Raw genomic sequence first — 23,836 nt, 5'->3', positions numbered from 1 at the left:
GCCTTCTGCCTGTCCACAGCTCCGAGGGTCTTCACGAAGGTGATGGCGGAAATGATGTTCCAGCTCCAAGTCCAGGGGGTCAACTTCGTCCTGTACCTGGACAATCTCTTGATAAAGGCGAGATCCAGGGAGCCTTCTATTGCTCAATATCAACCGCACTTTTCAGCTTCTGTCACATCATGGCTTGAATCTAAATTTACAGAAATCTCACCTGGAGCCAATTCAGCGGCTCCTGTTCCTGGGAATGTTTCTGAATACACTGGCTCAGAAGGTATTCCTCCCAGAGGACAAGGCAAGGACGCTCCAGGAGATATTCCGAGCGGTTCTAAGGCCGAATCTGATATCCATCCATCTTTGCATGCGGTTGTTGGGAAAGATGGTAGCCTCTTACGAGGCGATCCAATACAGAAGGTTCCATGCCAGAACATTTCAATTGGATTTCCTGAGCAAGTGGTCCGCATCACATCTTCAGATGCATCGGATCATACGCTTCTCACCTCAGGCCAGGGTTTCCCTCCTGTGGTGGCTACAGTCGTCAGACCTGCTGGAAGGTCGAAGTTTCGGGATTCAGGATTGGATCCTCCTCACAACGGACGCGAGTCTGCAGGGATTGGGAGCTGTCACCCAAGGGGCTTAGTTCCAGGGCAGGTGGTCTTTCCACGAAGCCCTACTTCCGATCAACATTCGACAACGCTCTGCTTCGGGAACGGGCGATTCAAGTTCAGTCGGACAACGCCACGGCAGTGGCATACATCAGTCGACAGGGAGGAACAAAGAGCAGAGCCTGCATGCGAGAAGTGTCAAGGATACTCCTCTGGGCTGAAAGAAATGCAAGAGCAATGTCGGCCATCTTTATTCCGGGGATGGACAACTGGGAAGCGGACTTTCTGAGTCGTCACGACCTTCACCCGGGAGAGTGGGGCCTCCTCCCACAGGTGTTTCGGCAGATCACCGACCTGTGGGGCTGCCCGCAGATCGACCAGATGGCTTCTCTGCTCAACAAGATGCTTCGCCGGTATTGTCCAAGAACCCTCAGGCGATAGAAGTGGATGCACTGATGACGCCGTGGCCTTATCGGTTAGTCTACCTGTTTCCGCCGATTCCATCTTTCCCAAGGGTGCTACAGAGAATCGGGCATCAAAGAGTCCAGGCAATTCTAATTGCCCCAGACTGGCCTTGGAGGGCGTGGTACGCGGATCTTCTGGACATGTCCGTCAAAGACACTTGGCCTCTGCCACTGAGAAGAGATCTTCCTCAACAAGGACCAATCGTCTACCCGGACTTACGGCGGCTTTGTTTGACGGCATGGTGGTTGAGCGGAACATCCTAGCTCACAAATGCCTTTCCAAAAAGGTTATTGCAACCATGGTTCAGGCCAGAAAGCCTGTAACGTCAAAGCATTGCCATCATATCTGTAGGAGATATGCCTCTTGGTGCGAGGAGCGCATGTATCCTTCTGCAGATTTAAACTTTAAGACGCTTATTGCGTTTGCTACAGGCTGGAGTGGATATGGGCCTGTGTCCGGGCTCCCTCAAGATCCAGATTTCGGCCCTCTCTATTTTCTTCCATAAGAAGTTGGCAATGTTGCCAGAAGTTCAGACTTTCTTGCAAGGAGTACTTCACATACAACCTCCCTTTGTGCTGCCAACGGCACCCTGGGATTTGAATGTGGTCTTGGAGTTTCTACAGTCCTCCTGGTTTGAACCTTTGATGGCGGTAGAAGACAAGTACCTTACATGGAAGACTGTAATGTTGCCGGCCCTGGCTTCTGCTAGGCGTTTCTCAGAATTGGGGGCCTTATCGTGAAAAAGTCCATACTTGGTCTTTTACGAAGACAGAGCAGAGCTGGGGACTAGGCAGCAGTTCCTGACTAAAGTTGTCTCTGCATTCCACTTGAACCGACCTATTGTGGTCCCGTCTTGTTCTGGCTCTTCTGCTCCTCCGGAGTCATTGGATGCTGTGCGAGCCTTGAAGATCTATGTCAGGAGGACGGCTCGGATCAGAAAGACAGATTCGCTGTTTGTGCTCTGATGCGCAGAAAAAGGGTTGCCCTGCTTCTAAGCAGTCCATTGCTCGCTGGCTTAGGCTTACTATCCAACAGGCCTATGTGTCTGCAGCCTTAACTGTTCCTCAGTCTCTGAAGGCCCACTCTACAAGATCGGTGGGGTCTTCCTGGGTGACTGTTTGTGGAGTCTTGAACTTGCAACTGTGCTGAGCTGCTACCTGGGGAAGAACACCTTTGTGAAGTTTTACAGGTTTGATACCCTGGCCAAAGAGGATACCTAGTTTGGGCAGGTGGTGCTGCAGACGTGTCCGCACATTCCCACCCATTCTGGAAGCTTTGGGACCCCAGTATTCCTTATGGATGCTAAAGAAAATAGGATTTTGGTTACCTGCCGGTAAATCCATAAGGGATGCTGGGCTCCCGTCTCAGTGCGTTGACTTTTCTGCAGGTTTTTCTTCTGTGAAAGTTTACCTGTTCAGCTGTTGCTGTTTTGTTACCAGTAGTTGCTGGTCGGTTTATGTTGTGGTGTGCTGGTGTGTGAATCTCACCACTCGTTATGTTCCTTCTCTCAAGTATGTCCATTCTCCTTCGGGCACAGTTTTACCTAGACAGGCTGTAGGAGGGGGCATAGAGGGGAGGAGCCAGCACACCCAGTTGAAGAAGTTTAAAGTGCATCAGCTCCTTTGGACCCCATCTATACCCTATTGTACTAACTGACCCCAGTATTCCTTATGGACTACGAGAAAAGAATTTACCGGCAGATAACCAAAATCCATTATTTTTTTTTTATAACTTTACATTTTTAATATTTTATTTGTTATAATAAGTTATGTTTTTTTGTGTTATATTAGTCTTGTTCTCATAAGGTATCTCTGTGCACTAATACGGACCCTCTCTCTTTTCCGTTTTTGGAAATTTTGTATATTGAATTTATATCCGTTGTGACAGCTCTTTGTGTATAATCTGTAAGAGAAAGTAATATTAAAACACAATCATCAAATTACGAATAAAGGGGTGAATACTTTGATATAAAAATAAGATGTGCAATGTCACTATACGATATTAAACATGCATTTGAGCAAGCGATTGCTAGATGATGCTGATGGGCGTGTGAGCTGGCACTTAAAGTAAAATATTCCTTTAAACGTTAGCTCCTCCCCATGCAATCACCACAATGCCAGTATAAGTTGAAATAAGCCAGACAAGGAGAAGCATCGACCCAGTGAAACATTTGGAGCCATAATAAAAACAGAACATAGGCAAATGATGGTCAAGGCAAAACACTGCACAACTGAGCGTGGAGGAGGGATACGCAGTGTCCTCCAGCCAGATTCAGAGAAAAGGTTTCAACTGTAAGTACCAAAAATCCCTTTTTCTCTTTAATCCAGGCTGGGTGACACTGGACCATGGGACATTCAACAGCCACGTCCAGGGGAGGAAACACTCAGGCAGCCTGACCAGAGAGCTGGACGCCCACAGTGGGCGTAACCGGAGCAAACACCTAAAACGGATAAAAACGAGCGAATGCAAGGACAGAGAACCAAGTAATCTGTCCATAACAGCTGGTCCGCAGAAGCCGCGCCGCCCAGGAAGTCGCAACCACTATGTGGGAACGCGCCGACACCTTGGTCGCTGCCAGTCGCCACGCACCAGAATAAGTCAGAACTGATCCACCATGCAAAGTGCAGCTTGTTAAGTGCAGTAAAGAGTCCGTGCGACACAGGAAGACCTGTCCAAGTTCCACCCCAGTGCTCGGACCACATGCAGCAGAGCCAGACTTTCCCAGGCCCAAGAAGTCTGGGAAGAAGAAAAAGAAAACCGTAAGTTCCTGGTTGACATGGAAAGCTAAAACAATCCCATGCTGAACGGAAGGAACCGTGCGCAAATCCACCTTAACCACATGAAAAATGCATCTTGCAAGACAAAGCACCAAACTCTGAAACACACCGAGCTGAGGCAATGGCCATAAGGAAAACAAACGTCCAAGTGACAATCTGAAGTACCACTGAGTCCAACAGCGCTAAGGGTGCCGTCTTGAGAGCAGAGATAAGACTCCACGGCTCTACTGGTGGCAAAAGGTGGTTGGACTCACAACTCGCCTTGCAAAAAAGGCTCCTAACTTCTGGAAGAAAGTCCAAATGTCAGTAAAAATATAACACCCAAGCCAAATCTGCACCGTAACTGGGTTCCAGCCTCTGCCCCTGATAAGAATGGAGGAAGAAAAAACCATGAAGTATGCAAACCGTGTGTGGGTTTATTTAGTGCCAGCTCCTACACGCTCATCAGCAATCCCATGGTCCAGTGTCACCCAGCCTGGATGGAAGAGAAACAAAAGCATTACATTAAGGAGGGAAGTCCTGTTTCTGTTCATTTTGAAGGCACATTCTACCTGATCAGTGAGGGGCTCCTGGGTGAAACAGACTAAGCTGAGCAGCTTTTATTGTGCATGTGCGTTTACTCAGTTGTAGAAGTCCAATGCTTTTGTGTCCAAAAATTCCAAGTTCCCACCAGTTGGGGCAGTATGCCCACCCTTTATACTAAAGTAGTCTTATAAAATATTGCAAAGGTATATGTATTTTTCCCCTCTCCGTTTTAGTTCCCTTATTCTGTCTTGTGGAACTTTGGTTAAAAAAAGAAAGGCATTCCTTGCAGTGAGTTTGGGGCTATGTGGCAGAAGGGGGAGATTCATGAACAGTGAATATCTTTTTATTTTTTGTGACAACCTCCTGTCTGACTAGAGAAACAAACTTAAAGAGTACAGGTAGAGATATTGCCTATATCAACTAAATAGATCCTAGTTATTTTATAGAATGTATTAAATAGATGATAGCTAGAATGATTAGTTGCTATGAGTAACAGCCTCACTTGTCCTTTCTACAAGGTTTGATAAAGTTCCCCCTTTAGGTCTATTTCCCCAGGTTACATTATCCAGCATTGATTCTGAGACATTAACCTCAGTACTGAAATCCAATTTCCCTTGTTCAACAAGTAGATTCTATTTCAGTTGTCCATTTCACAGGTTGTTTTTATGTGGTGATTATATCACAGTTTTGTTGTACTTTCCAGATCCAAGATCTTAATGTAATTCAGAGTAAGGAATATAAGCCAGGACCTATTGGTAAGGAACGATCATTGAAGAACCGTAAAGTGAAAGAGGTGCAGCAGTCTGAACCAGAGGCCCAGGAAAAACAAATACCAACTACAGTTCGGACACCAGAACCGGTTCCATCAAAAGAAAATAAAGTTATAACAGAAGTGACTACGGAAATAACCAGTATGCTGTCCGTGTCTGCACCTGAGTTTGGAGTCAGCACTAAGGTACCAATAAACGCAAAATAATTTTTAACTGCCACCTGCCATTGAGTATATGCAGACTCTGTTTCGTCACCGTAAGTCTAATCAATGTAAAATATTTTTGTATTTTTTAATTTCTCCAAGGAGTCCGTAACAGATTACACCAGCCCATCCAACGCCCTTCCAAGCACTGTGTCATCAGGCAGCTCTAAACTGGAGTCTACTTTGGTGCCTAATGTAAGTTTTCTCTATCGTCCTAAGTGGATGCTGGGGTTCCTGAAAGGACCATGGGGAATAGCGGCTCCGCAGGAGACAGGGCACAAAAAAGTAAAGCTTTTACCAGATCAGGTGGTGTGCACTGGCTCCTCCCCCTATGACCCTCCTCCAGACTCCAGTTAGATTTTTGTGCCCGGCCGAGAAGGGTGCAATCTAGGTGGCTCTCCTAAAGAGCTGCTTAGAGAAAGTTTAGCTAGGTTTTTTATGTTACAGTGATTCCTGCTGGCAACAGGATCACTGCAGCGAGGGACTGAGGGGAGAAGGAGTCAACTCACCTGCGTGCAGGATGGATTGGCTTCTTGGCTACTGGACATCAAGCTCCAGAGGGACGATCACAGGTACAGCCTGGATGGTCACCGGAGCCGCGCCGCCGGCCCCCTTGCAGATGCTGAAGACAGAAGAGGTCCAGAATCGGCGGCTGAAGACTCCTGCAGTCTTCTAAAGGTAGCGCACAGCACTGCAGCTGTGCGCCATTTTCCTCTCAGCACACTTCACACAACAGTCACTGAGGGTGCAGAGCGCTGGGGGGGGCGCTCTGAGAGGCAAATAAAAACCTTATTAGAGGCAAAAAATACCTCACATATAGCCCACAGAGGCTATATGGAGATATTTAACCCCTGCCTAACTTCAAAAATAGCGGGAGACGAGCCCGCCGAAAAAGGGGCGGGGCCTATCTCCTCAGCACACAGCGCCATTTTCTCTCACAGAAAAGCTGGAGAGAAGGCTCCCAGGCTCTCCCCTGCACTGCACTACAGAAACAGGGTTAAAACAGAGAGGGGGGGCACTGATTTTGGCGATATTGTATATATATAAAAGATGCTATAAGGGAGAAACACTTATATAAGGTTGTCCCTATATAATTATAGCGTTTTTGGTGTGTGCTGGCAGACTCTCCCTCTGTCTCCCCAAAGGGCTAGTGGGTCCTGTCCTCTGTCAGAGCATTCCCGGTGTGTGTGCTGTGTCGGTACGTGTGTGTCGACATGTATGAGGACGATGTTGGTGAGGAGGCGGAGAAATTGCCTGTAATGGTGATGTCACTCTCTAGGGAGTCGACACCGGAATGGATGGCTTATTTAGAGAATTACGTGAGAATGTCAACACGCTGCAAGGTCGGTTGACGACATGAGACGGCCGACAATCTATTAGGACCGGTCCAGGCGTCTCAGAAACACCGTCAGGGGTTTTAAAAACGCCCATTTACCTCAGTCGGTCGACACAGACACAGACACGGACACTGAATACAGTGTCGACGGTGAATAAACAAACGTATTTCTCATTAGGGCCACACGTTAAGGGCAATGAAGGAGGTGTTACGTGTTTCTGATACTACAAGTACCACAAGAAAGGGTATTATGTGGGAGTGAAAAAACTACCTGTAGTTTTTCCTGAATCAGATAAAATAAAATGAAGTGTGTGATGATGCGTAGGGTTACCCCGATAGCAAATATTGGCGTTATACCCTTTCCCGCCAGAAATTAGGGTACGTTGGGAAACACCCCTTAGGGTGATAAGGCGCTCACACGCTTATCAAGTGGCGTTACCGTCTCCAGATACGGCCGCCCTCAAGGAGCCAGCTGATAGGAAGCTGGAAAAATATCCTAAAAAGTATATACACACATACGGTGGTTATACTGCGACCAGCGATCGCCATCAGCCTGGAGATGCAGTGCTGGGTTGGCTTGGTCGGATTCCCTGACTGAAAATATTTTATTCATGTAGAGCATTTAATAGGATGCATTCTATATATATGTATGTGAGATGCACAGAGGGATATTTGCTCTCTGGCATCAAGATAAGTGCGTTGTCCATATCTCCCAGAAGATGTCAGGGACACGACAGTGGTCAGGTGATACAGATCCCATACGGCAGATGGAAGTATTGCTGTATAAAGGGAAGGAGTTATTTGGGGGTCGGTCCATCGGACCTGGGGACCACAGCAACAGCTGGGAAATCCAACCTTTTTTACCCCAAGTTACATCTCAGCTAAAAAAGACACCGTCTTTTCAGCCTCAATCTTTCCTTTCCCATGAGGGCATGCAGGCAAAAGGCCAGTCATATCTGCCCAGACATAGAGGTAAGGGAAGTAGACTGCAGCAGGCAGCCCTTTCCCAGGAAAAGAAGCCCTCCACCGCGTCTGCCAAGTCCTCAGCATGACGCTGGGGCCGTGCAAGCGGACTCAAGGTGGGGGGGTAGTCTCAAGAGTCTCAGGGCGCAGTGGGATCACTCGCAAGTTGACCCCTAGATCGTACGAGTATTATCCCAGGGGTAAAGATTGGAGAGTCGAGACATCTTCTCCTCGCAGGTTCCTGAAGTCTGCTTTACCAACGGCTCCCTCCGACAGGGAGGCAGCATTGGAAACAATTCACAAGCTGTATATCCAGCAGGTGATAATCAAAGTACCCCTCCTACGACAAGGAAAAGGGTATTATTTTTCCACACTATATTGTGGTACTGAAGCCAGACGGCTTGGTGACACATAGTCTAAATCTAAAATGTTTTGAACACTTACATAAAAGGTTCAAATCGAGATAAAGTCACTCAGAGCAGTGATAGCGAACCGGAAAAAAGGGGACTATATGGTGTCCCTGGACATCAAGGATTACCTCCATGTCCAAATTTTGTCCTTCTCATCAAGGGTACCTCTGGTTCGTGGTACAGAACTGTCAATATCAGTTTCAGACGATGCCGTTTGAATTATCCACGGCACCCCGGGCCTTTTTACCAAGGTAATGGCCGAAAAGATGTTTCTTCAAAGAAAAAAGGCATCTAAATTATCCCTTACTTGCACGACCTAAAAAGGGCAAGTTCCAGAGAACAGTTGGAGGTCGGAAGAGCACTATCTAAAGTAGTTCTTCGACGGCACGACTGGATTCTAAATATTCCAAGAATCGCAGCTGTTTTCCGACGATACGTCTGCTGTTCCTAGGGATGATTCTGGACACGGTTCAGAAAAAGGTTTTTCTTCCCGAGGAAAAAGCCAAGGAGTTATCCGACCTGTCAGGAACCTCCTAAAACCAGGAAAGGTGTCTGTACATCAATGCACAAGAGTCCTGGGAAAAATGGTGGCTTTTTACGAAGCAATTCCATTCGGCAGATTCCATGCAAGAATTTTCCAAAGGGATCTGTTGGACAAATGGTCAGGGTCGCATCCTCAGATGCACCTGCGAATAACCCTGTCGCCAAGGACAAGGGTATATCTTCTGTGGTGGTTGCAAAAGGCTCATCTATTGGAGGGCCGCAGATTCGGCATACAGGATTTGATCCTGGTGACCACGGACGCCAGCCTGAGAGGTTGGGGAGCAGTCACACAAGGAAGAAACTTCCAGGGGGTATGGACGAACCTGGAAAAGTCTCTTCACATAAACATTCTGGTACTAAGAGCAATCTAAAATGCTCTAAGCCAGGCGGAACCACTCCTGCAAGGAAAACCGGTGTTGATTCAGTCGGACAACATCACGGCGGTCGCCCATGTAAACAGACAGGGCGGCACAAGAAGCAGGAGTGCAATGGCAGAAGCTGCCAAGATTCTTCGCTGGGCGGAGAATCACGTAATAGCACTGTCAGCAGTGTTCTTCCCGGGCGTGGACAACTGGGAAGCAGACTTCCTCAGCAGACACGATATTCACCCGGGAGAGGGGGGTCTTCATCCAGAAGTCTTCCACATGCTAATAAACTGTTGGGAAAGACCAATGGTAGACATGATGGCGTCTCGCCTCAACAAGAAACTGGACAAGTATTGCGCCAGGTCAAGAGATCCACAGGCAATAGCTGTGGACGCACTGGTAACACCTTGGGTGTACAAATCAGTATATGTGTTTCCTCCTCTGCCTCTCATACCAACGGTATTGAAGATTATACGGTGAAGAGGAGTAAGAACAATACTAGTGGCTCCGGATTGGCCAAGAAGGACTTGGTACCCGGAACTTCAAGAGTTGGTCACGGACGACCCGTGCCCTCTACTTCTGAGAAGGGACCTGCTACAACAGGGTCCCTGTCTCTTTCAAGACTTACCGCGGCTGCGTTTGACGGCATGGCGGTTGAACGCCAGATCCTAAAAGGGAAAGGCATTCCAGAAGAAGTCATTCCTACCTTGATTAAGGCAAGGAAGGAAGTCACCGCGAAACATTATCACCGCATTTGGCGAAAATATGTCGCGTGGTGCGAGGATCGGAGTGTTCCGACGGAGGAATTTCAACTGGGTCGTTTCCTACATTTCCTACAATCAGGATTGTCTATGGGTCTCAAATTGAGATCTATTAAGGTTCAAATTTCGGCCCTGTCAATATTCTTCCAAAAAGAATTGGCCTCAGTTCCTGAGGTACAGACTTTTGTTAAAGGAGTACTGCATATACAGCCTCCTGTGGTGCCTCCGGTGGCACCGTGGGATCTAAATGTAGTTTTAGATTTCCTCAAATCCCATTGGTTTGAACCATTGAATAAGGTGGATTTTAAATATCTCACATGGAAAGTGACTATGTTACTGGCCCTGGCTTCCGCCAGGAAAGTATCTGAATTGGCGGCTTTATCTTATAAAAGCCCTTATCTAATCTTCCATTCGGATAGGGCAGAACTGAGGACTCGTCCGCATTTTCTCCCTAAGGTGGTATCAGCGTTTCACCTGAACCAACCTATTGTGGTGCCTGCGGCCACTGGCGACTTGGAGGACTCCAAGTTGTTGGACGTTGTCAGAGCCTTAAAAATATACATTTCAAGGACGGCTGAAGTCAGAAAATCTGACTCGCTGTTGATACTATATGCACCCAACAAGTTGGGTGCCCCTGCTTCTAAGCAGACGATTGCTCGTTGGATTTGTAACACAATTCAACTTGCTCATTCTGTGGCAGGCCTGCCACAGCCTAAATCTGTTAAGGCCCATTCCACAAGGAAGGTGGGCTCATCTTGGGCGGCTGCCCGAGGGGTCTCGGCATTACAATTCTGCCGAGCAGCTACGTGGTCGGGGGAAAACACGTTTGTAAAATTCTACAAATTTGATACCCTGGCAAAAGAGGACTTGGAATTCTCTCATTCGGTGCTGCAGAGTCATCCGCACTCTCCCGCCCGTTTGGGAGCTTTGGTATAATCCCCATGGTCCTTTCAGGAACCCCAGCATCCACTTAGGACGATAGAGAAAATAAGAATTTACTTACCGATAATTCTATTTCTCGGAGTCCGTAGTGGATGCTGGGCGCCCATCCCAAGTGCGGATTATCTGCAATACTGTACATAGTTATTGTTAACAAATTCGGGTTATATTGTTAAGGAGCCATCTTTAAGAGGCTCTTTCTGTTATCATACTGTTAACTGGGTTTAGATCACAAGTTGTACGGTGTGATTGGTGTGGCTGGTATGAGTCTTACCCGGGATTCAAATTGCCTCCCTTATTGTGTACGCTCGTCCGGGCACAGTACCTAACTGGAGTCTGGAGGAGGGTCATAGGGGGAGGAGCCAGTGCACACCACCTGATCTGGTAAAAGCTTTACTTTTTTGTGCCCTGTCTCCTGCGGAGCCGCTATTCCCCATGGTCCTTTCAGGAACCCCAGCATCCACTACGGACTCCGAGAAATAGAATTATCGGTAAGTAAATTCTTATTATCTTTTTCATTTATGAAATGAGCCTGTGCAAATGTGAAACGTAATTGTGCATACAGCAATAGTGTGTGTCCTCCTGTTAAGGATGTGTTAAATTCATCCTTTTCCTGTAAGAAATAGTCACATGTCTAAGCATTGTAATCTGCATTTCAGGTACCCCTTCCCCACACACTTCCTCTGTCTCGGAGGGAGACTCTCCAACAGGGTTCCAGCTTAACTCCAGTGTCTCCTGCTACTGTTGACCTCACTCTGAAGGTATGTACCTCATATGTATGGTACTGAGGCATTGGTAAAGCAGATTTCTAGTTGATTTTTCAGGGACAGGCCAAAACTCTCACTATGAGCAAGGTGGGCAAAGAGGCACCTTTATGCAGAGTGACAAACAGTGCATGAAATTTGCAGACACAAGTTTGGAGATGGATATCACTTGCTGGAAGTTACGTTTTGTATCTGAGTCCAATGTCTGACCGTTGATAATCTCATACTATTTACAGCATTCTTATTCTATGCTTATTCTATTCTTATTCATTTAGCATCATTTGGCTCTGGAGGCACCATCATTGGATTCTGTGGATGAATCTATTTGAGCAAACAAAACGTACATGCACGCTGTATTCAGCACAGCTTTTCTTATTTAGCATCTAAATAACCATAAAAAGATGCTAAGACATCACAGGATTTAGTGGGGTGTAGTACGGTATGCCGGCGCTCGGGCTCCCGGCGACCAGCATACCGGCGCCGGGAGCCCGACCGCCGGCATACAGACAGCGTGGCGAGCGCAAAGAAGCCCCTTGCGGGCTCGCTGCGCTCGCCACACTGCGGGCACGAGCGCGCCACACTATTTTATTCTCCCTCCGGGGGGTCATGGACCCCCACGAGGGAGAATAGTTGTCGGTATGCCGGGTGTGGGGATTCCGGCGCTGGGATCCCGATATTCAGCATACAGAAGACCACCCGATTTAGTGGGCTATATTATATGTATGCAAACTGATTAGTCATAGTAGTTTGATATTGTTAGAAACAAAAAACTTTTGTTTTTTTATTTATTGGTGAATTCAAACCTTTATGTATTGTTATGGCTATTTACCTGAAAACTATTGTGTGCTCCGAAAAATAAAGCTACTTCTCTCCTCTGCTATTAATATAATTGTGACATTTCCGGTAATTATACCTGCCCTCCCATCTGTGTACATTGTCATCTCTATACTTTGATTTGCTATTGATATTTCTTTTTCATCCACTAGGGGTCACTGGAGTACTCTTGGGATATGGACGGCTTCCGCAGGAGCAGGGCACTGAATATTTAAATTTAAAAACTCTCCTCCCCTCCATATCCCAGAGTACCTCAGTGTTTTTTCTGTGCTCACCGCACTAACAAGGCTTGTGTGGAGCTCCCACACTTATTTTGAATATATTTTTATTTTTTATTTTTATTTTTAACAACTTTATCCACATCCCTTCCAAAAGGCGTGGGTCTGGGATAGTGGAAGCTGCTACAAGCAGCTGTGGCGTGTCGGTCCTCACTACAGAGCACCCTCACAGCCAAGTGCAGACTACCTGCAGAAAAGGCTACGACGGAGCGTGCAGAGAAGCCCCGTCATAGCCCCTCTCCACAGGCGTCCAGGTATGTTGGGGGACGGGGCAGTCAGCTCATGCTGCCGCCCGCTGTGTGGGGACACTGTACTGTAAAGCGCCGCCCGCCGCTATGTGAGCCGCCCGCCGCCGCTGATTGATCTTGTGAGCGGATGCCGAACCCGCTCAGTCCCACCGCTCAGAGCCGCGCCGGCCGCATTTTCTTCAAACCATAGCCGCCGCTTCACGGCTCTATGGAGCGCGCTTCCCGGCTCCCGCTACTTGTAAGTTCCCCGGCTCCGTGTACCCGTTTTCCGCTGGAATAGACAGCGGTACACGGAGCACAGATTATTCCCAGGTTATATATGTTTTGCACAAAATTATAACCTGTACTGTGATTATAACTGTAAGCATGGCATGGGGGTCATTTTAACCATTCTTCCTGTTGTGATTCCAGAACGTTCCTGTCCTACATCTCTACTACTCCGGAGGCGCAGGGGTGTTAGTGGGAATTTTGGCTCACATTTCATTTAGTACTGGCCACGTGCACTGCTCTTGGCCAGATATATTTATAGACACACCTTAGTACTATTTTACTGAGTCGTGCAAGTTGTCTGTCTTTGTGTATTGTATTGTCTGTCTGCATAATCAGTAAGGCACCAGCAAAAACTAAAAAGCAGTTTCACTGCAATGTCTAAAAGAGTGTGTTACCGGATGGATCTACCACATGTACAGTATGTTTTGTGGATTCAGCTAAGAATACAATTTCTGCTCCGGTTTCAAAGCCGGTTTCATCCCCGGACCCTCCATGGGCTATGCTAACAGATGTCATGGCTGGATTGCAATCAGAATTGGCCGCCGCTCGACAAGAGTGGGAAGCGGCAAGATCTAAGTCTAGGGTGAGACCGCTAGAACTACCGGAGGGTTCTCCGTCTTGCCATAAGTCCAAGTCCATTTTGGGTAGAAGGGATAAATTTCAATTGTCTTATGATTTACCAGTTTCTGCTATGTTGCATTCTGACGATTCTATGCCAGACCTCACTGCACAAGAGGAGGGCGAAGTAGACCAGCAGTCCGATAGTGGAGATTTTGACAGCCCAGGCATTGATAATCTCATCAGAGCGGTGCGTCAGTCTCTGAAGTTTACGGAAACTGAGGAGCCTCTGACAAATGAGGAAGTCGTCTTTACTAAACGAAAGAGATCTCCAATGTGTTTTCCTGTTTCGGAATCTCTTAATAAGATGTTAGTAGAAACACGAAAGAATCCAGATAAACGGTTTTCTATACCTCGCAGATTTAAGTCTAGTTACTCGTTTCCAGAGTCTGTGACATGTACATGGGAGAATCCGCCAATGGTGGATTCATCTGTGTCAAAATTTACAAAGAAATTAACCATACCAGTACCAACGGCTACTACGCTTAAAGACCCTTCAGACCGTAAAATAGAAGCTATGCTAAAGTCCATGTATATAGCAGCAGGAGTGTTGCTTAGACCTGGGTTGGTTGGCATTAGGGTCACTAAGGCGCTAATTGTATGGATAACAGAACTCAAGTCTGCCCTACATGACAATCACCTTATACTTCTTGATGATCAAATCTGTGAAGCTGCTGAGTATCTATGTACAGCTTCTACTGACGTCTGTCAGCTCACTTCTCGCATTTCATCGTCGCTAGTTACAGTATGACGAGCACTCTGGCTGCGTTCTTGGCAAGCGGAGGCAGAGGTCAAAAGAGGTATAGACTCGTTACCTTACGGTGGCGAGAAGTTGTTTGGTCCTGAATTGGACAAAGGGATTTCTGAGGCCACGGGAGGAAAGTCTGTTTTCTTACCATTGCCTCCAACGGTACCTAGACGGAAATACTCTGGCCCGGCGTTCAAATCTTTTAGACCTCAGCCCTTTCGAGGCCGTGGTAGAGGAAAAGCCACGCCTGGTAGACTAGGACGTGGTTTCCAACAAACCAACACCAGTCGTCGGGACGCTAAGGTCACCGACAAGCCAGTGGCATGACGGGCTCCCAGCCCATCTCGGATCTCCAATTGTGGGAGCACGCCTACAGACGTTCCATTTGGCGTGGTTCCAGACGTCCACAGATGGGTGGATCCGCAATTTAGTGTTAAAAGGTTCCAAAATAGAGTTAGACTGTATAACGCCACTGCGGTTTTTCAAGACAGGACTGCGTCTCTCGGACAACAAGAGGGCGGTTCTACAAATTGCCATTCAGTTCCTGCTGGATTCAGCAGTTTTGATTCCGGTCCCTGTACAACAGCAAGGTCAGGGTTATTATTCCAGTCTGTTTGTGGTACCGAAGCCGGATGGCTCCGTCAGGCCAATATTGAACTTAAAGGGCCTCAATCAGTACGTCACTTACTACAGATTCAAGATGGAATCTCTGCGGTCAGTAATTGCAGGTTTAGAGCCACAGGAATAAATGATTGCGCTGGATCTCAAGGATGCGTACTTACACATTCCGATTTGGCCACCTCATCAGAGGTTCTTGCGGTTTGCGATACGGCAGAACCATTACCAGTTTCAGGCTCTACCGTTTGGCCTCTCGTCAGCGCCTCGGGTATTCACCAAAGTGATGTCTGTGATGATAGCTCGTCTCAGATCCCTGGAAGTGATAATAGTTCCGTAATTGGACGATCTGCTCATCAAAGCTCCGTCTCAACAGATGCTCCTCCAACACGCGTTGCTAACGTACAATGTACTAGTTCAGCACGGTTGGATTGTCAACTTCAAGAAATCGCATCTAATTCCGTCTCAACGACTTCAATTCCTAGGTATGATTCTCGATACGGTAAATCAAAGAATTTACCTACCAGAGCAGAAAGTACAGATTATTCGTCATCTGGTACAATTAGTGCTCAAGCCACGCACAGTCTCTGTACATTTGTGCATTCGCCTCTTAGGTACAATGGTGGCGGCTTTCGAAGCGCTTCAGTTCGGAAGATTTCACTGACGTCCTTTTCAACTGGATGTGCTCGCACAGTTGTCGGGCTCGCATCTGCAGATTCACCACAGAGGGAGGTTGTCGCCACGGGCCAGGGTATCTCTACTCTGGTGGCTCAAAGTACACAATCTAACCGCAGGGAAACGGTTCGGCGCCTGGAATTGGTTAATTCTAATGACTGACGCGAGTCTCAGAGGTTGGGGAGCTGTAGTTCAAAATTGTCAGCTCCAGGGTCTCTGGGCGGATCACAAAAGATTGCTGTCTATAAATGTCCTGGAACTCCGGGCAATTTACAATGCGCTACGACAAGCAGTACACATGCTTCGGTCTCAGACTGTCCAGGTGCAGTCAGACAACGCGACGGCGGTCGCGTACATTAACAAACAAGGAGGAACGAGAAGCCGCATGGCAATACGGGAAGTAGCTCGAATCCTCAATTGGGCCGAGCATCACCAAGTGATATTGTCGGCAGTGTTCATTCCGGGAGTGGACAACTGGGAGGCGGATTATCTCAGCAGTCAGGATTTTCATCCAGGAGAATGGGCATTAAATCCAGAAGTGTTTCACATGTTGGTCCAGAGGTGGGGTTACCCTCAAGTGGACCTGATGGCATCTCGCCACAATCACCAAACGCCCCAGTATGTGTCCAGAACGCGAGATCCAAAGACAGTGGCGGTGGATGCTCTCACAATCGCGTGGCCTTACAGCCTCGTGTATCTGTTTCCGCTGCTCCCTCTGTTGCTAAAACGGATCAAAAGAGAGTCCGCCACAGTCATACTAGTGGCGCCTCATTGGCCTCAGAGAGCTTGGTTCTCTGATCTACGCGGACTGCTCGCAGACTATCCTTGGCCGCTCTCACTACGTCCGGACCTGTTACAACAGGGTCCGTTTCTTTACCCCGATTTAGCGCGGCTGCGTTTGATGGGGTGGCTGTTGAGACCGCCCTCTTAAGCAGAGAGGGATTTCCAGAATTGGTTATACCAACCATGTTACGAGCTAGGAAGCCAGTTACGGCAGCTCATTATTACAGAATTTGGCGTGCCTATATAGGTTGGTGTGAAGCTCGGAAGTTTCTGACATTTTTCAAGTTATCCCGTCTTTTGTTATTTCTACAGACGGGATTAGAGGGAGGACTGCGTTTATCTACACTAAAGGTGCAGGTATCTGCTTTATCAATTTACTTTCAAAGACGATTGGCTCTATTGCCGTCTTTACACACCTTTCTGCAAGGTGTCCTCAGAGTACAGACTCCATTCATTCCACCTACAGCGCCATGGGACTTGAATCTGGTTTTAGATTTCTTACAGTCTTCATATTTTGAACCCTTACAACAAGTGGATATTAAGTTTCTCACTTGGAAAACAATTTTCCTCCTAGCCTTAACTTCGGCAAGGCGTGTTTCAGATTTGGGTGCCTTGTCATGCAAGCCACCGTATTTGGTGTTTCATGATGACAGAGCGGAACTTCGGACGAATCCCGCTTTTTTACCAAAGGTAGTGTCATCTTTTCACATCAATCAACCAATAGTAGTTCCTGTGTTAACAGGAGATTCTGGAACTTTAGATGTGGTGCGCGCACTACGCGTTTATGTATCCCGAACGTCTACAGTTCGTAAGACGGATACGTTGTTTGTTCTCTATGATGCTGCCAAGATGGGTTGGCCAGCTTCTAAGCAGACCTTATCCAGATGGATTAAACTGACCATACGTCAGGCTTACCTTCATGCTAGGTTGCAGCCGCCTACATCAGTAACAGCTCATTCCACACGTTCTGTGGGAACTTCATGGGCAGCTGGTCGTGGGGCACAGCTTTGCCGTGCGGCTACATGGTCATCACTGCACACGTTTGTGCGCTTTTACAAGTTTGATACGTTTGCAGCATCAGCATCTAGCTTTGGCCGCCTAGTGTTACAGGTGCCAAACAGCTCTCCCGCCCACGGTACTATTGGTACGTCCCAAGAGTACTCCAGTGACCCCTAGTGGATGAAAAAGAAAATAGGATTTTGGCACTTACCAGGTAAATCCTTTTCTTTGAATCCATAGGGGGCACTGGACGCCCACCCAGAGCAGTTTTACCTGGTTTGTGGTAAGTTCAGGGGATCTTATGGTAACACATTCTCACCGACTGGTTCAAAGTTTAAAGTTCTATCGGTTATGGTGCCAACTGTTTAGTTGTCAGTAACGTTATGTGTCAACTTTATTGTTGTCCGTTATGTTATGTTGTCAACCTCTCTCTAGCTCCTGTTGGGCTCCGTAAAAAACACTGAGGTACTCTGGGATATGGAGGGGTGGAGTGTTCTAAATTTAAATATTCAGTGCCCTGTGCCCTGTTCCTGCGGAAGCCGTCCATATCCCAAGAGTACTCCAGTGCCCCCTATGGATTCAAAGAAAAGGATTTACCTGGTAAGTACCAAAATCCTATTTCCCTGTCTGTGACTTTCTCATAAATCATCTCTTATTATGATGTAATGATGTGATTTTAGTATCTGGAAAGTCCTAATAAAATGTATTTTTAAAAGAAACATGAAGCTCACTGCATTTGGATAAGCTTATGGCGATAATTTCAGCTTGTTAACAGACTACTTCCTTCCAGATGGAGTCTGCTCGTAAAGCTTGGGAGAACTCTCCAAGTGTTGCCGAGAAAGGATCGCCAATAACCTCTGCAGTACCTCCCACCAGTACATCCGTCGTAGGGGCGCCCTCTAATGCAAGCAGTGGAGTCGGTGTTTCTGCTAATGGGAATAACACAGGTCCCCCTCCTCCGAGCGGTGTAACATATAATTCTTTCTCCAGTGCATCTATGCCACCCCCCATCCCAGTGGCATCAGTAACACCAACAACATCTTTATCAGGTAAAATGTCACTGAGCTGTATGTTATATTGTTTAGTGCAGTATATGGTGTACACACTAACATGCGAATGCTCTGCCTGTCTAGGTGCTGGAACATACACCACCTCCTCACTTAGCACAAAAACAACGACCACTTCAGACCCTCCCAATATCTGTAAAGTGAAGCCACAGCAGCTCCAGAGTACAAACAGCATGCCTTCAGCCAGTCATTTCTCCCAGCTCAGCTGTATGCCCTCATTAATGACCCAGCAGCAGAGTCCACAGGTGTACGTCTCCCAGTCTGCAGCAGGTAAGATCTGACATATCATCCTTTCTCAGCATAAAGCTTACCAATCTAAAGTGAGATGAGACATAGATGCTACATTTTGGAATAAATATAAAACTGTGTACTGTTTTAGGAAAAAGAATATTCTAACTATATTTATGGCACGTATTAGAACTAACGATTTTGCAGAAAATAATTTTGTTTACCGTATAACGATGACATTTTCTTTATGGAATAGACTTGAAAGCTGCTTGTTTTTCTTATTTCTAGCAGCTTCTAAACTGTTTATTTCCTGTGGCTCAGGGCCCACAGCACAGATTCCTGCATTCTATATGGACACAAGTCACTTATTTAATACTCAGCATGCACGACTAGCGCCCCCAACCCTTACACAACAGCAAGGATTCCAACCAGGTCTCTCCCAGGTGAGTGTAATAATTGACCTATTTGTCCTTGTACAGTCGTCTGTCTTTCTCTGATAGTGAATTGGTGAAATAGGTCATTAATCAGTGTTTTTGACTCAAATAATTTAAAATAAGCGTTTTGTTCTTTTATATGTAAGTGTTATGGTTTTATTGTCCTGTCTATGGTAATTAAACATATGGTGGCAGACACCAAAGTGGCTATTCAATTGTTTTTTTGGAGCAACCCAAGTAATGGGCGCCCATCAAAGCAATTCAATTCTTGCTCTAATCAGGCACCCATAAGCACCATATTTATCTGTGCAAAGCGGCTAACCAGACTAAAATAAGGCCTGTTGCTCCCATCTCGGGAAGCGGCGAGCTGAAATGTCTTGTTTGTCCTATTCCCTCCCGAGGCTGTTCGTGCCCAAACAGAGCAACATTTGAATTGTTCTGTTGTGCGCCATTTAGTGGCAGCCGGAGGGTAGAACTATTAAATCAACCCCAAGTGTCTTGAGTTGATTTCTTCAATGTTTCCTGGTTCATAAAGTTTTTCCCTGTGTCCCCTTTGTATTAAGAGGATGAACCTGCTCACTTAACGCCTGTTAATATAGTCAAGAGTAATGCACTCCTTTTTTATTTATTTTCATTTATTCAGATCCCAATCCCCATCTATGCGCCTCTCCAAGGGCAACATCAGGCACAACTTGGTTTAGCACCTGCTCCTGCTGTGTCCCAAGCCCAAGAATTGTTTACATCTTCTCTGCAACCTTACAGGTAAGGGAGCACATTCATTGTTATAAGATCCTTCACTTTGCCGGTATTACTTTTCATTTAATGCCTCTAATGCAGTGGTAGCCAACCCTGGTCCTCTAGAGCTACCAACAGTTCACGTTTTCCAGGTGCACAGGTGCAGTCATTACTCACTGACACATTTTCAAAGATCCACAGATGGAGCTAATTACTTCACTTGTGATTCTGTGAGGAGACCTGGAAAATGTTAACTGTTGGTAGCTCTCAAGGGCCATGGTTGGCTACCACTGCTCTAATGGAAACATGCCAAACTGTGGGTGCAGCATACATACAGTAGCTCATCTCGGAATACGTAATGACGTTTGCTATGAATGTGTTGAAGACCATGAATAAAACTGTAAGTTTTAAGGGCTTCCTGTTATTAAAGAAACACTACACTTTAATCAAACCTAAAAGAGCCTCATGAACAGGTCAAAGTAGTTACAATCACACCTATAGTGCTTTCTGTTTAAGGTTATTCCTGCCCTGTGTGCGATTGTGAAGTGCTATTGCATCAACTTCACAGAGATAGCAAGATCTGAGAGTTCCACCCTTGTGTCTGTCCATGTAGGCATCGCCATTGCATATCACTACCAATGAGGCCATTTACAGATGTGGTCAAATTTGTTAATTACCCTTTCATGAAAGGACAATCCATATTTCTTTTTCATCCACTAGGGGTCACTGGAGTACTCTTGGGATATGGACGGCTTCCGCAGGAACAGGGCACTGAATATTTAAATTTAGAACACTCCACCCCTCCATATCCCAGAGTACCTCAGTGTTTTTTCTGTGCTCATCGTAGCAACAGGCTTGTGTGGCTCAGTCCACACTTATTTTGAATATATTTTTATTTCTGTTTTTTTTTTTTTTTTTTTTTTTCTTTTCACTTTACCACATCCCGGGATAGTGGAAGCTGCTACAAGCAGCTGTGGCGTGTCGGTCCTCTCTAAAAGAGCACCCTCACAGCCAGAGCAGACATCCTGCAGAAAAGGCTGGCCGGTGCTTACAGGGAAGCCCCGTCGTAGCCTCTCCACAGGAGTCCAGGTATGTTGAGGGACGGGGCGGCCAGCTCACGCTGCCGCCCCGCTGTGTGGGGACACTTTCTGAAATGTAAACCACCGCCCGCCGCCGCTGCTCACAGCCGCATAGTAAGCTGCTCAGAGCCGCATAGAGGGAGCGCGCTCCCCGGCTCCCGCTGTCTGTTCTCCGGCTCCCGCTGGCCGTTCACCGGCTCCCCGGCCCTTTTACATGCTCCTGGTGTTCCAGTGCACGGAGCATACGGGGGGGGGGAGCTCACAGCACCATGTATATAGCAGCAGGAGCACGCAGCTGCACGGGGGGGAAAGCAGCAGCAGCATACTGCATAGATGATATAGAAAGCATGGGCTATTAGGCTTTTGTTACACTATCCCAGGTTATATATCTGTTTCACAAGATTATAACCTGTACTGTGATTATACTGTAAGCATGGCACGGGGGCCATTTTAACCATGCTTCCTGTTCTTCCTGTTGTGATTCCAGAACGTTCCTGTCCTACAACTCTACTCCTCCGGAGGCGCAGGGGTGTTAGTGGGAATTTGGGATCACATTTCATAGTACTGTCCACGTGTACTGCACTTGGCCGGATATATATATATTTCACACACCTTAGTACTATTTTACGGAGTCATGCAAGTGGTCTGTCTTTGTGTATTGTATTGTCTGTCTGCATAATGAGTAAGGCACCAGCAAAAACTAAAAAGCAGTTTCACTGCAAGGTCTGTAACAGTGTGTTACCGGATGGATCTACCACATATACAGTATGTTTTGTGAATTCAGTTACGAATACAATTTATTTTTCATCCACTAGGGGTCACTGGAGTACTCTTGGGATATGGACGGTTTTAGCAAGGACAGGGCACTGAATATTCAAATTTCAGTAACTCTCCTCCCCTCCATACTCCCAGAATACCCCAGTGTTTTTTCGGTGCTCACATGGATAGGAGCACAAAGTGTGGAGCTCCTCCACATATTCTACTTTTATTTTTATTTTTTATACTTTTTTCTATTTACAATCCTTTCCCAGCTTACACAAAAGCTATGGGTCTGGGATTACAGAAGCTGCTGCGTGCAGCTCTTGGCGTGTCGGGCCTCACAAAGGAGCCCCCTCACAGCCACAAGCAGCTCAGCTAACTTCAGCTGAGGCTGCAGAAAGGACTGGACGGAGCTTGCTGGAGAAGCCTCGTCAGTGCCCAAGTACATCAGCTACCTTCAGCTGAGGCTGCAGAACGGAGCTTGCTGGAGAAGCCCCGTCAGATCACAGGAACCCAGGTATTTATGACCGGGGCGGTCAGCTCACGCTGCCGCCCCGCCGTGTGGGGGGACTGCTATGTGCGTCGCCCGAGGTCATCCCGCTGCTCCGTCCCCGCCACCGCTGATAACAGCTCCCCGCCGCCGCTCCCCTACTCCCGGCCGCCGCTCAGTGGGACGCGCTGGACGGCTGATACAAGCGCCGTGGTCAGCGCTCCCTGCCTGTTGTGCACTGTAACGGCCGGAGGCTCCGTCGTTTAGGGGAAGGAAACTGCTCACTCAGACCGCGGACAGTGTTCACTGCTGCCGCGGTCTGTCTCAATAACGGCCGGCAGCTCAGCGTAATAACAGTCAATGCCAGCGCTCCCTGCACACGCTAAGGGGGTAGCGGGGGGGGAGATGCCGGCTCCTCTGATCACTCAGACCGCGGACAGTGCACACTGCTGCCGCGGTCTGTCCCTGTAAAACAGCCCTCTAGTATCCAGTGGGCTCATGCTGGGCAGTCAGTTTTCCCTGTCCCTTTTACATGCAGCCGCCTACATCGGTAACAGCTCATTCCACACGTTCTGGGGGAACTTCGGGGGCAGCTGGTCGTGGAGCTTCTACGACGCAGCTTTGCCGTGCGGCTACATGGTCATCAGTGCACACGTTTGTGCGCTTTTACAAGTTTGATACGTTTGCGGCATCAGCATCTAGCTTTGGCCGCTTAGTGTTACAGGTGCCAAACAGCGCTCCCGCCCACAGGGGAAGCTTTGGTACGTCCCAAGAGTACTCCAGTGACCCCTAGTGGATGAAAAAGAAAATAGGATTTTGGTACTTACCAGGTAAATCCTTTTCTTTGAATCCATAGGGGGCACTGGACGCCCACCCAGAGCAGTTTTACCTGGTTGTGGTAAGTTCAGTGGATCTTATGGTAACACATTCTCACCGATTTATCGGTTATGGTGTCAACTGGTTAGTTGTCAGTCACGTTATGTGTCAACTTTATTGTTGTCCGTTATGTTATAATGTTATAGGTAATTCTCCATTGTTCATCCTCTTTATCCTGTTCGCCTCAGGAAAAAACACTGAGGTATTCTGGGAGTATGGAGGGAGGAGAGTTACTGAAATTTGAATATTCAGTGCCCTGTCTTTGCTAACACCGTCCATATCCCAAGAGTACTCCAGTGCCCCCTATGGATTCAAAGAAAAGGATTTACCTGGTAAGTACCAAATCCTTTTTTCTCTGACGTCCTAAGTGGATGCTGGGACTCTGTAAGGACCATGGGGATTAGCGGCTCCGCAGGAGACTGGGCACAACTAAAGAAAGCTTTATGACTACCTGGTGTGCACTGGCTCCTCCCACTAAGACCCTCCTCCAGACCTCAGTTAGATTCTTGTGCCCGGCTGAGCTGGATGCACACTAGGGGCTCTCCTGAGCTCCTAGAAAGAAAGTATATTTAGGTTTTTTATTTTACAGTCAGATCTGCTGGCAACAGACTCACTGCAGCGAGGGACTAAGGAGAGAAGAAGCGAACCTACCTAACAGGTGGTAGTTTGGGCTTCTT

General features: G+C 47.3%; 1 protein-coding gene across 7 annotated transcripts in view; it reads left to right on the top strand.

The window, feature by feature from the left end:
• Positions 1–23,836, top strand: part of PRRC2C (proline rich coiled-coil 2C) — a 265,459-nt gene that overhangs the window by 181,280 nt on the left and 60,343 nt on the right. For 4 of the 7 annotated variants that reach the window (XM_063939998.1, XM_063939996.1, XM_063940001.1 and 1 more), the window contains exons 22-28: positions 5,073–5,324; positions 5,445–5,537; positions 11,319–11,420; positions 18,282–18,540; positions 18,625–18,828; positions 19,075–19,229; positions 19,864–19,982. In XM_063939998.1, coding sequence (XP_063796068.1) covers positions 5,073–5,324; positions 5,445–5,537; positions 11,319–11,420; positions 18,282–18,540; positions 18,625–18,828; positions 19,075–19,229; positions 19,864–19,982 — 1,184 coding nt within the window. The remainder of the gene's footprint in view (positions 1–5,072; positions 5,325–5,444; positions 5,538–11,318; positions 11,421–18,281; positions 18,541–18,624; positions 18,829–19,074; positions 19,230–19,863; positions 19,983–23,836) is intronic. The other 3 variants (XM_063940000.1, XM_063939999.1, XM_063939997.1) reach the window with 2 other exon arrangements.

This window comes from Pseudophryne corroboree, chromosome 9 (assembly GCF_028390025.1).
Source record: "Pseudophryne corroboree isolate aPseCor3 chromosome 9, aPseCor3.hap2, whole genome shotgun sequence".
Lineage (NCBI taxonomy): Eukaryota > Metazoa > Chordata > Amphibia > Anura > Myobatrachidae > Pseudophryne > Pseudophryne corroboree.
Note: the sequence above shows the minus strand (reverse complement) of the source record. Positions and strands in the feature narration are given on the sequence as shown.